Source organism: Balearica regulorum, chromosome 1, assembly GCF_011004875.1.
Source record: "Balearica regulorum gibbericeps isolate bBalReg1 chromosome 1, bBalReg1.pri, whole genome shotgun sequence".
Lineage (NCBI taxonomy): Eukaryota > Metazoa > Chordata > Aves > Gruiformes > Gruidae > Balearica > Balearica regulorum.
In genome coordinates, this window is record NC_046184.1 from 52,859,970 (window position 1) to 52,874,798 (window position 14,829).

Sequence of the window (14,829 nt, forward strand, 5' to 3'; positions counted from 1 at the left end):
TAGATTTGACCTATGTTGGTATGTAGGAAAGGTATACACAAATGTAAGCTGTGCAAAAATGCAGGAATTTGGTAACTTTTTTTTGAATCTTGAAGTTTAAGCACATGAATAGTTCCAATTAAGTTAATGGGATTTCTCATGTTAATGGCAGGCTTATGTGTCTCCCTGAATCAATATGCACATGACTCATTCTGAAATGTGACTCACTGTGAAAAACGCATGTACCCGTTGAAAAAGAAGAGACTGATAATGAAGGGTATAGGAGCCTTTAGAAAAGCAAAATCAAGTGCTAACATTTTTAGAAACATTAAATAGAATTAAAAGCTTAAGCATATTTACCTTTGCATAAAGGAAAAAATATAATTCAAAGTAAAGACCAGTATTTTTGGCTTTAAATGTCACAGAAAGAAAATATTGCTTGGAGAATAACTACAGAGGCATCTCTGTATTTAACATCTCTATACTATCTGAATGTTATCATATAACATTTGAAAAACTCAGTGCAATGTAATTGCAAAGCAAATCAGCTGTAAAACATGTATTTTTCTTTTTTTAAAGTTGTGAAAGAGAGGGTGGGTAAGTGGGTGGCAGAATGATGAAACTTATAGAAAATACATTATTTGTCATGAAATAGAGCAGAAGGAACAGAAATTAAAGTAGGGGGAAAATCAGGTGGTAAGTGAGTAGGCAGAAGTCATCACATTATTACTCCTCCAGCACACAGGTTTTTTTTATTTAGCATACATATTCTCAGTAAAAGTCTGTTACTGAAAATGCAGTTATTATTCCATTAAGTTGCTGTTGGCTTAATGAAGGACATAAGAGAAAATCATACCTGAATAGACAAAGCCAAGCTAAGGAGGAACTACATACAGCACTGAGTCATCTGAAGATGAATGCTGGTTAAGAGTGGATAATCAAAAAGGCCTTGAAGAATGTTTGAACTAGATTATCTACATATCTATCACTAGTAGTTTGTCATACTGTCACCCAAGTACGAAATATAATATAAAAACAAAGCAGTAGAAGAGCTGACAATCAGTTGAAATGTCTTGAGAGGCAAGTCAGTGTGCTATAGAAGTTGAAGGCCTAACTAGAAAAGATCACTCAAATAGTAATCTACCTTTTGATCTCAATAAAACAGACTCCTCTAGAGGTGTTAGAAAAAAGGATCACAAAATATGCAGAATACTATCAACTGGGCAACAGCTCTCAATGCAGCCTGATTTGCATCAGGTGGAGTAGAATTCAAAATCATCTTCACTAGGAAGGCAAAGGTTTTTCTATGGCTGATAGGAAAACCTGCCAGTGTGAAGCTCACACACTGCAAGCTGCTGCTTTTTCCTGTCTTATATAATTAAAACAGTGATTTCACTGCAGTCATCTCAATAACGAGTACTGCCAGAAGATATAGGACAGTGGTTGCTCTTCCTGTGCTAGCTCATCTGTACTGGGTTTTTTTGCCTGTGGTAGATTCAACATAGTACGTATAGATCTACCGCAATACAAGCACACCTTTATGTTGTTTTCCAGACATACTCCTAGGTAGCTGAAGAGCTAATGCTTAAATTCTTTCTTCAGCCAGTCATCATATAGTGTCTTAAAGGTCCTGTAAAATACAGATAAACAAGTCAGTCAGTAACATGCCTTCATCTCTAACTTCTGTGTAACACTGTATTTCTTATGAAGTATCTATGGCTAAATAAGTGATCTGTTAAAATTATTGAGATTCCATAAAGGAAACACCATTTTGGAGAGAGACAAGGGCAAAGTAGTAAATACTCCAATACCCATAAGGAATCAACTATTAATAATTAAAACAAAGACCAGCATAGGAATAAAACATTCTTAAATTTTAATATTATTTTTGTCTAAGATTGACAGGCAGTGCTGAGGCTGCTTCTTTGCAGGCTGTGAACAGTTCATATTCCAAAGATACTGGGCAGAGCACCAATATCAACAGAAATAATAGCAGTAGTATTAATAGAAACCGCTCAATCTCAAATAACTACTGAAGCAAATAAAAGCGGGAGAGCCTCTTCTGAGATTTTCCCTCATGGCACTAAACTGAAGTTTAGGAAGGACAGATGCCAAGAGAAAGGTAAACAGAGGATCAAAAATGGTGTAAATCATTCAACTCTTACATCCCTCTGGAAAAGTACAGAAACTGGTGTAAAAACAGATGCGTGCATGGTCCAGTAACCCTGATTTCTGCTTCTAATCTCAGTTTAAAAACTTATACCACTGAACTCAGCCAAGGGTTTCAGTATATACTGAAGTTACAGGAAAGCTAAGGGGTTCATTTATAGTACACTGCTGATCGGTATTAATGCCATGGGCAAACATTTTAATGCAAAGTAAAGATTAGGCACTTGTCCCTTAACACTGAATTACTTCTGATCTTATAAGGTGTAAGAATCTGGTCCAATATATTTTTCTGCTATTCATTTTCTACTTGCTGAGCTTATTCACAGGGACTGTAAAAATCTGCTAACAGAATGCAATGAAACTCTGTGTCATGAGTGATCAACTACTTCAAGACTTAAGGACAAAAATACTTATCTTTATATGTCAATTATAAAATAAATACACTTGCTGCTACTAAGACAGAATAAAAATGAAATTAAGCAAGTAGTCCAAAAAAAGTTGCCCAAAGTTCTTATTTCAGCTACTGAAAATGTTTTAAAGAAAGCGTTCTTTTGTCTTAGCTTATCACGGGTGGTCATTTTGCCCTGTGAAATATGGCAGAATATTTACCATTAGCATTACTTGTATACCTCTAATTAAGAAGCAGCAAAGGGACACTAGGACTGCCTCTGCTAAGAGAGTACCCACTTATTCAACTTCAAAAGAATCATAGAACACAATACAGTGAAACCCTACATTTACGCTTATCCCAACCTCTTAATGGATCCTGTAGGGCTTCACGTGGCTCTGACGGATTAGCAGGCTTCTGTTTACACCATAGGGATAAAACTATGCTCTTCCCCTCACTACAGCAAACAACTGAGAGACATACCCATATGGTTCTCACTCTTCTCATGCATTTCCTATCAGATGGCGATCATCAGGCTTTACTGTCAGTTGCAAGCTTAATGACTTTATTCTTATACTAATAGAGTAGACATGAAATCAGTGTTGACTTTAGGTATAAAAAAAAGGATATTTAAGGGGGTTTCTTGCCTCTACTCTTTGTATCCTGTTGGCTAGGTAGAACACTTACTTATTCTAAGGTCACTATGTATTAAAAACCACAATCAAACCTGCATCGGCCTGCAACAACAGTGATAGAGTTCTATAAATATTACAAAAACACCTACCTCTGTAACATGCAGAAACATCAAAAACTAAAAAGTTCTAGAATTATGCATTCCTTGTTTAAGATTGCAGGATAGAAAAGAGTACTTTTTAAAGTATTCTTTCTCCTTCTCTTCTTATTAACTCAGTTATCTTTCCCCTAGGGTAAATATCTACATATGACTGTGAAAAATAAGTCTCCCACATATTCACGCTCAGGCTTTTTACAAACTATCAAAACTAATTTTTCAAGAGAGCAAAAATATGTTTTCAGAAATTAAAATCTAGTCGTACTGCAATGTTAGAGAAGTCCTTCATATTCCTTATAGATCTCATACATTGTTACATATGCTATTGCTCAAGTGCAATAAACCAAACAGATTACTAAAATATCACAAACATTTCTCAATCTTTAATGTTAACACTGCCAACCTACCGGAGGGACATTCAGATCTTAAGTTGCCCCTACACTGAGGTCCAAGGTCTATCTTTAGGCACCCCATCTACCCTGCCTGACACTCCAGAACACTGTGACTTTCCAAGTCCTTTGTCACATAGGCCAGCCCCATGTAGATGTCTCAGCTGCTGACCAGAACAGCAGTAGATACCTATGTTTATGCATTTGACTTGAGGGCTTATGGTGGGATTCAGCTGCCAAGCACAGGCATCCAGTATCATTGCAGATACTACAGGGTAGCTGTTGGCCCTTAATCACTACTCCTGAAAGCACGACTGAGCCCACGTTAGCCCCATGCAAAAGGCACCTTGCGCATTCACAGTGACAATGAGATACCTGTTAATGCAGCTGGATCCCATACTTGGAATTTCAGCACCCGTACTGGTGATACTTTGACCAAATAGAGAGAAAAAAGAATTTTAAGAGAACCAAGGAAGATTGTAATGAAAAGAACTTTTGTTGTCTTGTGAGGGAGAAGTTGAAAACCTGATTCTGGCTGGAACACTGGAGAAAAGTCTGAGGAGAGAAGAAACCCAAGAGAAATGCAGGGCAGGAGTCTGTGACAGATTTTTGGCAGATCTCTAGGGAAGGTCAGGGCTTGAGGGAAGCCATTTCTGGTGACTGATATCCTAGTAATAGCAAAAGTCGTCAGTCTTCCTGATGATTTGGTTTTGTAATAACATGACAAAGAGAAAGTTGAGGTTAATATTAAAAAAAACACATATCTGTGTGGAAATCACATGGTATTATCTTCTCTTTCTGTTCTTCAGCAGTGAGTGAAATTCTCTCAGAAGATCCCAAATGAAGCTGGTGACTGTAGCATAAAAATGGATATTGTGTTGGACACTACTGCATACTAACAGGATGATGGACACTGAGGGTATGGAAGAAATGGAAGAGACAAGTACTCTGCTATGCAAGCCTGGCAATAGGGTCCACAATGGCACAGGCAGCTCAGGGATTTTAAAAAAAAAAAAAAAAAAAAGGCACAAATAGGGATGAAAAAGAAGGTTCTCTAAAGCACTGAACAACCCACAAAAAAGATATTTAATTAAAGCAAATATACTTCATTTTGGGAAGATGATCTCAAGATCAGTTCTCATAGAGTCCTCAGATCCTGGCTAATCCTGTTGAGATTAGTAGATTTCTTTGGTATTCATCTAAGTATAATGAAACAGAGCTTAGTCTTCAAATTACATATGTGCTCAGTACTGTAACATACAACAGTTTCTGAACTAAAATGGTACTTGTGAAAAAATGCAAAAATCTACTGTATTTACTTTAATAAAACATAGCTGCCCAACAGGACTCTTGGGTAGATAGAATACTACTAATCATTTCCAGAGCACCCCAAGTTTACATACAGTTTTATAGCCATAAAGACAAACAAGCTCTTTGATCTGAAGAGCTTATATTATAATTACTTTATATGGAAAAAATGCTACCCCCGTATCTGAGATTCTTACGTAAAAGAGATTTAGCTAAGATGAAAGAGTCCACAGCAAGGCAAGTGAAGTGGTTGGTAACATGGCAAGATTTACATACAAAATAAACTTGAAAATGCTAGGATTACTTAGTCAGGAAAAAGAAAGCTTTAAGAAACAACAAGCCTGAAATATTGCAAGTTACAGAGGGTGTGCACTAACTATTAGCTCTTTTCTACTCTGTCAGATTTTACTATACAAGAAAAAGTGGAAGCACATACTCAGCAAATAAAAGAAAATGCCTGTACATACGGCACATGTTTTGCAAAACATAGTAACACAGGGTTATTGTGGTAAACAATGCTATGGATCGGAGCAAAAGGATTAGATACATTTAGAATTCACCAGTGCGAGCTAAACACATACCGGGATTCAGAGAGATTCGTTTGTCTGTAAGCTATTTTCCTGCAAGTATCTGATAGTCAAGGAATTTGCCACACACATACATAATTGGACAGACTGGTTAAATATTCCAGAAAATCATTCTAGTGGAAAAGGAGTAGGCATTTTTTAATGGAGATTAGATGAACTGGTGGCTTGGTCAGCACCTTCCCACAGTTATACTTTACTCCATGTAGTTTAAACCATACTAAGTGTTGTCATGTTTTGGGATTTTATATTCTTAAATAAGTGTTGACTATCTCACAGGGTATGTCTATGCAGCACGCTGGAGGATTGTCTAGCAATACTTCTACCACAAATCGCAGCAGCAGGGAGCTGCGGGCTAATTTAGTTGGCTGTGAAACATGCCACCAGGCAAATTATTCTGCGTAGAGTTCCACATGGCTGCTGTTAGGATCCCTGTAACACAGAAATCTTTACAACACCGTACTGAAGCATAGCATAACCTTGTTTGTATATATACAACATATTTTTGTATAGATACAGAAAAAAACCCCTATTTTAATAGCTATAGAACATGTTAGGAAAGGATACATTAAAAATGTCTGAACTTCCCTTGACTAGGTAAGCTACCCAACAGAAGGGACAAAAATTTGTATGAAGTTGGTACATTTCACTCTGCTGCTTTGTAATGACCAGCTCATGTTGAGACAGAATTTAGAAATCTTTTTGTAAAGTAGCTTATAGCAAATATAAGATTCTACATTGACCAAGTGGTCACATTATAAATGCCTACCAAAAAAAATTACAGCGACAACAGTTCTTCTCAGTGGGAAATACCACTGTGTGCATTAGAAACTGGGACTAACAGATGGTTTTTAGTTGGGTGGTAGCTTTTAAAAACAATTTTTTAAGTTATATAATCTTATCTTCAGAGAGTGGGTGGACTTTCGCAACAAGGGAATCTTTAAAAGTAATGTTTATATATCCTGGGAGAGATGGTCTTTATATTTTTATTTCCCACAGAAATACGAGTCAGTATATGCTTGTAAAATGAGATTCCTAACTGAACTAGGTCTAAGAGTTAAAGAGCAACTTAATACAAAATTCTTGCAATGTAAAAATTTGGCAATACATAAGTTATCTGTAACTATTATAAAAGAGGAATGAAGTAAAGCAACAATATTCCAAACACTGACGCTCAGTACAATTCTCTTCTCTTTTTTTCAACATCATAAATGCCTCCAAAATGCAGTGAAGCTGTATTATCAAATTCAATATATGTTACTATATTAAATAATTTAAAATTTATCTGCTTCTGTCCATGGAGTCCCAAATAATCATGCCTGATTGCCTTACTATTCCCTAATGAATAAGTAACCAAGATTGTTCTTGAATGTGTTTTTAATGTATCCTCATTAGTCAGCCATTGTATATACTTCTGACTTGCTCATCATTGTCCTATGGAATTTTGTCTCACTCCCTCTAATGCCTATATGCAAGTATGTGATATTGTTGAAGGCTACGACTGATCCAAGACAGTAATCATTTTACTCCAGCATAATTGGTCACTCTTAGTCGAAATAATATTTCAACCCAGCCATTTATTGAAATGTTATGTTAAAAAAATAAATAAAATCCGTATTATTGAATAATGTTAATAAATTGTTTACCTCAATATTCTTCAACAAATTCCAGTGATTACTGTGTAAAATAAAATAAAAAAAATCTTATTTTATGTGTGCATTTTATTAAAAAATGATTGGTTTTTGCCTTAGAGAAAAAAAATGAATAGTAACAACTGACTCCTAAAGGACCATGCATAAATTTTATTCACCTCTAATATAGTAATTCTCAGCCATCTTTTTCAAAAACACACAATTCCATCCTTTCAAATCTCCCCTTAGATACAAAACAAACATGATCATACTTTTATTGCCTTTATATACCCTCATCTTCTTGATTTTCTCACATAAGAGAATAAAAAGTGAATCTTCTCTTTGAATATGTACCATCATTGTTTTCAACGATGTTAATATCAGATGGTTTTAAGTTGGGTTTTGGTTTTTTTTTTTTTACTCTCTCAATGTACATCCCTTTCTGGATGACAGAAGTAAGCAGAAATTGACATTTATATGCCTGTGATGAAATCCAAATCTTTTTCCTGAGACTACACAGAACATTTCTTCATGTTTAAATTTAAATTACTGCTGCCAGCCTTTATTATCTATTATATAACCACATTAAATTTAATCAGATATACTGCTGCCACTTCTGTGAAATCCCTCTGTAGTGCAGTCACTATAATTCTACATGGGTTTACTATCTTCAGTTTTATTCTGAAAAAAATAAACCAACCAAAAAACCCAGGGACACCTTATAACTTAAGTTTCTCAGTATTTATTCCAGGTAATTAATTAAAATCCTTAACATATACTCTGCTGTTAACAGCACAAAAGCAGTTTCTGAAACTATGTCTTCTTTAATCTAAACTCATGTCACATATGCAAAGACAGCAAGATATTGCATTTGCACTTTACAAATCAATAATGTAGTTTATGTATTATTATTCTGAACACAATAGCATAAATCTAAAAGCAAACATTGCAAGCAACCACCCACTACACAAGATTAAAGGGACTGATCTGAAGAAAATACTTCAATTTGGAGCTTCAGTTTTATTAAGCGTATGCGACAGATTTTCATTATTTTAACATTACTTTTAGTTCAAAAATTCTCATGACCTCAAAAATATAGAGAATAGGTATTACTGAGTGAAAACAACGCTTTTCAAATTCATTTTTAAGTAAGGAAATATATAATAAACTTCTGAGCACAGAATAAGTCAAACCTCTTTTAAGAGTCAATTTTAAGAAAAAAATCATTAAAATATTAAATTTATGAAAGGAAAAGATTCGAGATGAATTGTATCCAACATGTACGTCTTGCAAATATATATATACACTCATACACACACGTATGGAAGTCCAAAAGTTCTTAATACTGGAATTTTTGTTTTGCAATCACAAGCTGTCTAAAGCAAATAAAAAGTAGTATTTCATTCTCTGGAATCCAAAGGAATTTTTTCTTACACCAACATAAAACCCATACTTCTCTTTCCTGATTTTTTTTTTTTTAAATAAAGAAACACAATGAGCAAACACATTGCAATAAATACAGTATATTTCTGGTTTTAATATCACATTTAGAATAATTTGTTCTCATGTGTATACACACATAGGAACCTCAACCCTGACAAGAAACCAGTAATGATGTTAGTTAGCACTTTAAGGACAGAGGAATCTATATTAAAGCAATTTACTTGCAGGAGCTCAGGAAGATTCCTCACAATATACACTTTGACTTTCTTCTGTATGTTTTCCCAACAAACTTAATTTTTCTGGATCTCTTCTCTGCAAGTTACACCTGTTTAAATTTTCTTAGTTGCTCTTGAATTCACACAGGTTGTTGGAATACACACTTGATGTTTAACCTCCGAGTTACAATACACCTCTAAAGTTAGCTTTGATATTTTTGTAGTTTAAATGTATACCATGATGTTCAATAATTTTTCCTTTTATAAGAATTACAGGTGTTTAAGCAGTTTGTACTATCAACTGTGTTTAAAATGCATAATTTTAATGTAGCAATAAAAAAAGTTGAAAAGCTCTTATATAAGATGGCTGCTTTTGTTCTTGAAATTACTGAGCCAGACTGCCATCTATTGGAAAATAATTTTTTTTTTTAAATTATACTTTTAAAAAAAAAAACACCTGAAAGTACTAAAAGTTATTGTCAAAAGCTGATTTTGCTAGGAATCGTATTTAAGACAGATTAATTGTTTTAAAAGAAAATGCCTAAGTTAACTAAACTGTGATACAGTCAAGGATTTTCCTGCATTTTTCCACCTCATGTTTTCTGGAACATATTTTGAAGTACAGCTCCTTTTCTGACTTGCTGAAAGATCAAATCCTAGTTATTTGGAGTGAGAGTTTTTTATTTAGCAAACCTAGAAAAACTGCAGTATGTCAGCACTGAACAATACACAAGCATAAAGCCTTCCCAGCTTGCCTGTGCAGCAGCTATCAGGGTTTTCCATGTCTTTGCATACACAGGGGAACTAAAGACTGTATTCAAGTCACAATGAGCAAAATGGGGGGGGAAATAAGGGCAGAAAAGAACTGGGAATAAAAATCTATGAATCCACTATCAACCCCACCCAGTGTACACACCTTTGAGAAAAACGGGTAACTCCAACTGAAATGATGCCTAGGTGTATAAATGCCTTTTACGAGCTCTCTCTGAAGTAGCATAATAACCTGCATTGCCAGTTGCAAAATTATGTTCAATCTGGCCTTTAATTTTGTGGAGACAATGAACAGAAGGTTGTGGTCTGATATAATATACATGTTTTAATGACTGGTGAAGATAGACTAAGAAACATGGAATTAATATTTTACGTGACAGCACATCAAAAGTACATTGAAACACACACAGACTTGCAAAATCAAGAACTGAAATTATAAAGTTTCCAGTGTAGCTTTAACATGACTCTCTTCAGTTTATTCTTTATAATGTACTCTTCAAAGAGAAGATCACGTTCACTTATTCTCATATGACTTTGCGCTATTCAGCAAATAAACATTCACAGTTTTCATCCTCTTCATTAATTACTCTCCTTATTCAGGAAGCTAACACAGTGTGCTTTTCCAGAACCCAAAAATTTTATCAGTTTCCCTTTAAGCTTTTGGAACGGAAGCGTCCTGTGGGGCATTTTTACTCATCTCCAGATCTGTTCCTATTCACATCTATACTGTGGTGTCCATTCTTATTCCCCTTACTTACTGCTCCACTGTACCCTCTCCCCCACCTCGATGTTCAAGCCTTCCAGTCCTCAAGATTCTGCCCTTCAATTTTCCTACTCAGCTCTTCCATGTCCTGAGGAAACTTAAGAGTCATTACAGAGTGACTAGTAATTTGGAATTAAGGTGACTAAACCCAGAATTTTCATCCAGAAAGCTCTTTTTCGGTTTCATCTAACCTCAGAGTTGTGCAAACTTAGCTTCCTATTTGACTTCAAAGTACTATAAGCTCATAAACCTCTGGTTTTGTTAATGCCCTACCTCACACGTCACGCACTTGGTCAACAGAAACACATTAAGGAATAAAATGTGTAGTGTTTTCAATGCAAAATTTGACCAAAAAAAAGGAAGTCCATTAGTCCAAACATACCAGAACGACCTGCTAAGTAGTTGGATGACTACTTGTCCAATAACTCAGCAAATGGAAGAACAGATTCAATTCTGTCCTTGGCCTAAGAGAGTTCAAACCCTCAACTTCTTCAAAAGAAAATATAGTATTCTACAGGTGCTGTATCACTAAGCAACAAACAATGCAAGACATCCAAGGCCAGATGTTGTGGTTTAGCCCCAGCCAGCAGCTGAGAACCATGCAGCCGCTCGCTCGCTCACTCCCCACCTCCTCCTTCTCCCCTCATCTTCCCCCACCCCCACCCCCCCACCCCCCCGCCCCGGTGGGATGGGGAGGAGAATGGGAAGGAAAAGAAAAGACCTGGCGGGTTGGTATAAGGACAGTTTACTGGGATAGCAAAGGGAGAGGGCAAAACAAAACAAAACAGTACTTAACAGAGTATACAAAACTGGTGATACACAATGCAGTTTCTCACCCAAGGACCATACAACTCAGACCACATGCTCAGACCAAACCCAAAACCGGACTGTCCCCAAGCCACGCGTCCTGGAGCTGCTGCCACCCCTCCCCGACTAGCCCCCCTTTTATATTGAGCAGGATGTCACATGGTATGGAATAGTCCCTTTGGCTATTTTGGCTCACCTGTCCTGTCTGTGTCCCCTCCCAACTCCTTGTGCACCCCCAGCCATCCCACTGGCAGGGCAGTGCAAGAAGCAGAAAAGGCCTTGGCTCTGTGTAAGCTCTGTTGAACAACAACAGGTCCATATAACAAAAACATCTCTATATTATCAACACTGTTTCCAGCACAAATCCAAAACATAGCCCCATACTAGCTACTGTGAAGAAAATGAACCCTCTCAGCTGAAACCACAACACCAGAAAAGGAACAGAATTTGCTAGTGAATAGGTACTCCTACATCCTGCTCTCAGGATTGCACTGGTATTTTTCCAGTGGTTATAAAATCCAGGAAGAATTCTGGAGGGGATCAACAGGCTGATGTGTAGTCCTTTTATTTGGGAAACTATAAATGTGATATTAAAACTCACCCTTATGCCATAGAGAGAACGGAACTCCTCTCTTCCACTTTCCAGATGAAGCCTTTTACTGTCAAGTTACTGCATTAAAAAGCAGGCATCCTCACCACCCTTACACTAAACAAAAAGAGTGAGCCCTGCTCTTTCAAATAAAAGAGGTTGGCACTTAGATTCAGGAGAGAATTCCAGGCTGTGGATCCTAGATAGACAGACATTCCTTTCTACAGTCCAGAATCAATCTAAACCTTATTTAGCTAGAGCAGTACCACAGGTGATTTGGCCTTCTTCAAAAGTGCCAGTTGTTAAAAAAAATGCTTTGAAACACACTCTGCTTCCTGATGCTTTCTTCTTCCCATGCCCATGCTAGCCTCAGGAGGTGGCTCTTCATTCTCCTTGCTCCAACTTTTCAAGTTTTTGACCCACAAGCTACTATTCCAAACAAATTCCCTAGTCCTGGCCTCCTATTTCTCTGAAAACAGCATAATGTAAAAAAATGCAGATGTCTCCTAGCAACCAGCTCCTTTGCAGAATCTCCCCAAGGGTCACAAAGTGTCATGACTTGGGTTTTGGAACCTGTTCAGATCACTGGACTACAGAAGCTGAAAAGCCTGCATCAGTCATCATCTCTGGAAACAACATTTCTCCAGGAAATTGGAATGATCTGGCACATTACCAGGGACTTGACTTCTACACCTCTTCAGAGCTGATGCTGGCACAGTCAATGAATAACAGAAAAGACCCCACTTATTCTACTGAGTTTTTACAGAAACTTACCAGGGAGGAGAAAACTGAAGTCAGAAAAGGCTGTAAGAATCTTTCTCTTCTTTAATACAGATTGAAGGGATCTATTTCTGACTCTCCATATCTATATATGGCTCTACTTCTCTTTTTTTCTCTGTATCTCCACATTGATATACATAAATATTCATTTAAGTTCCTTCAATCATCACTCTACTGTCACACTTCCTCCACCCCCATGCTTGCTGGTCTTGCCCCCCAGAGTAGTTTGGCACCATTCACCTTGGCACCCATTTTCAGAGCTAAACATATCTCTTCATTGTAGTGGTATTTCCTGATTACTCTTTCATGGCTCCTTACAGTGTGTGTGTGTTTTCATATCACCTATGCACTATACAGGGACTCTACACACCAAGGGAAGGCTGCACGTCCCCAAAACTAAAAGACAGCATGTCAGAACTGGGAGCAACTTCTTTTTGTTGTTTTGTTTTTGGGGTTTTTTTGATGCAAGGCAGCCAGGTAGTAACTGAACAGACTGAGTGACCTTAAAAAACTTTAAAAAATGAAATGGATATTTTAGATCAAACAGGAAAATCCTACATCACAGCCAAGAGTCTTCTCCATATAGGCCTGAATAGTTGGGTTTACTCTAGTGGAAAACATGCTCTGCCCTGCATCCTGATTTAATGTTGGGATTGAGTAGCCATCATCCTGCTTCTAGTTTTCTTTGAAAGAAAAGCTGGATGCACGAGTAGGAGAGATCCACAACATGCTTTAAACAGTCCTCATTTTTAGAGATTTGTTTTCACATCTAGATCCATATACAAATAGATGCAATCTCAAAAAATGTATTTCCTAATTTACTTTTGTATTTGCTTGCTACACATAAATTACATATTTAGTGTCTGAATACTTCCTATTCATATTCTATGTCATTTAGGTCTGTAAAAATTTCAGTCTGAGTAGACAGAATTATATGGATTACATTTTCTGCAAAACAGCATTTGAGCACATTTAAATAGCAGTTAGCACCTAAATACAGAGACACTAGAAAGACGTATAAAAAAATTCTTAAATGGGATCAGTACCTTGTTCAGACTGACTTCAATATGCGTTATATATATAATCATTCAAACATCTAGAAGGGCGTTACAAAAGCATCTACTGCATTTCAGGGTTGCTAACCATCTTTGTGAATCTCATTCTGTCTACATATATTGTAATAAATCCTCCAGAATATAAAAGTCCTTAACTTGCCATGTTTTTCTCCACATACAAAAGCATCATTTTTCTTAACTTATGAACAACATTAATTGAAATTTAGCACTTAGCATTTTCCCTCTGTTCTGTGCTTTATTCCCTGGGCAATCCCATTTACTTACTTATTAAGGAAGATAATTCAATTTAAAAAAAAAAAAGTGCCTTGTTACACTGTAAAGAAAAAATGAATCCTAGAGCACTTTATTCACAGGATTAGTGGTAATGAAGTCGTATTTTCAACTGCGGTTGGAAATCACTGAAGTATCACAACCACAACAATTTTCAGTATTAGAGACTCAGTCTTTAATACCATTAGGCTACTGAGAAAGCTACACAGCAATAAAATGTGTAAGAATCATAACTGAAGATGCTTATCTTCTTCTTTTAGGGGCACTTCTGATCAGATTCAGCAAGAATTTAGTCTTCGGTATAGTACTAAGCATACTGATTTTAACTGATTTCTCAGAAAACCCTTCCTTGCACTCCCCACGCTCAAAAGAACAACTACTGTGAACTTTTGGTCATATTAGCAGTGCCATAAAAAGCCATTCTGAGGTGTGGTAAGCAATATCTTTGTAAAAGAGGGGGAACATTGAATTCTAAATCTGTAAGGAGCACATGCTATATAATTTTTTGCTATTATGTTAGACTTATACTATCCTCACTCTTGTACTATTTCTTTCTTGAATGTGCCATAAATAAAGCAGATATAACTGAATATATTGTCTTTGTATCCCATCTTACTTACTACATTTAGCTTGGTTTGGCTTCCACTGGTCATAAGTTCTTCCTCTGATACTTTACTAAAATTGTCCAGATAATGGTCTGATATTGTATGAGACAGATCTTCAAAAGAGTATTCCTTTTCTTGGCACAATTTGATTTCATCTAAGAGCTTTGATAATTCTCCAGTCACAGCTTCACCTTTAAAAACAGACACACCATTAGTCAATAATTAGAATACCAGGGGTAATTTATGCCTAAAAAGGAAATGCACATTCTTTA

General features: G+C 36.4%; 1 protein-coding gene across 1 annotated transcript in view; it reads right to left on the bottom strand.

Moving 5' to 3' along the window:
* The window catches only part of ANKS1B (ankyrin repeat and sterile alpha motif domain containing 1B), a 450,874-nt gene that overhangs the window by 344,320 nt on the left and 91,725 nt on the right, over positions 1-14,829 (bottom strand). The window contains 1 exon segment of the mRNA XM_075749435.1: positions 14,573-14,748. Within this exon segment, the coding sequence (XP_075605550.1) occupies positions 14,573-14,748 (176 nt within the window).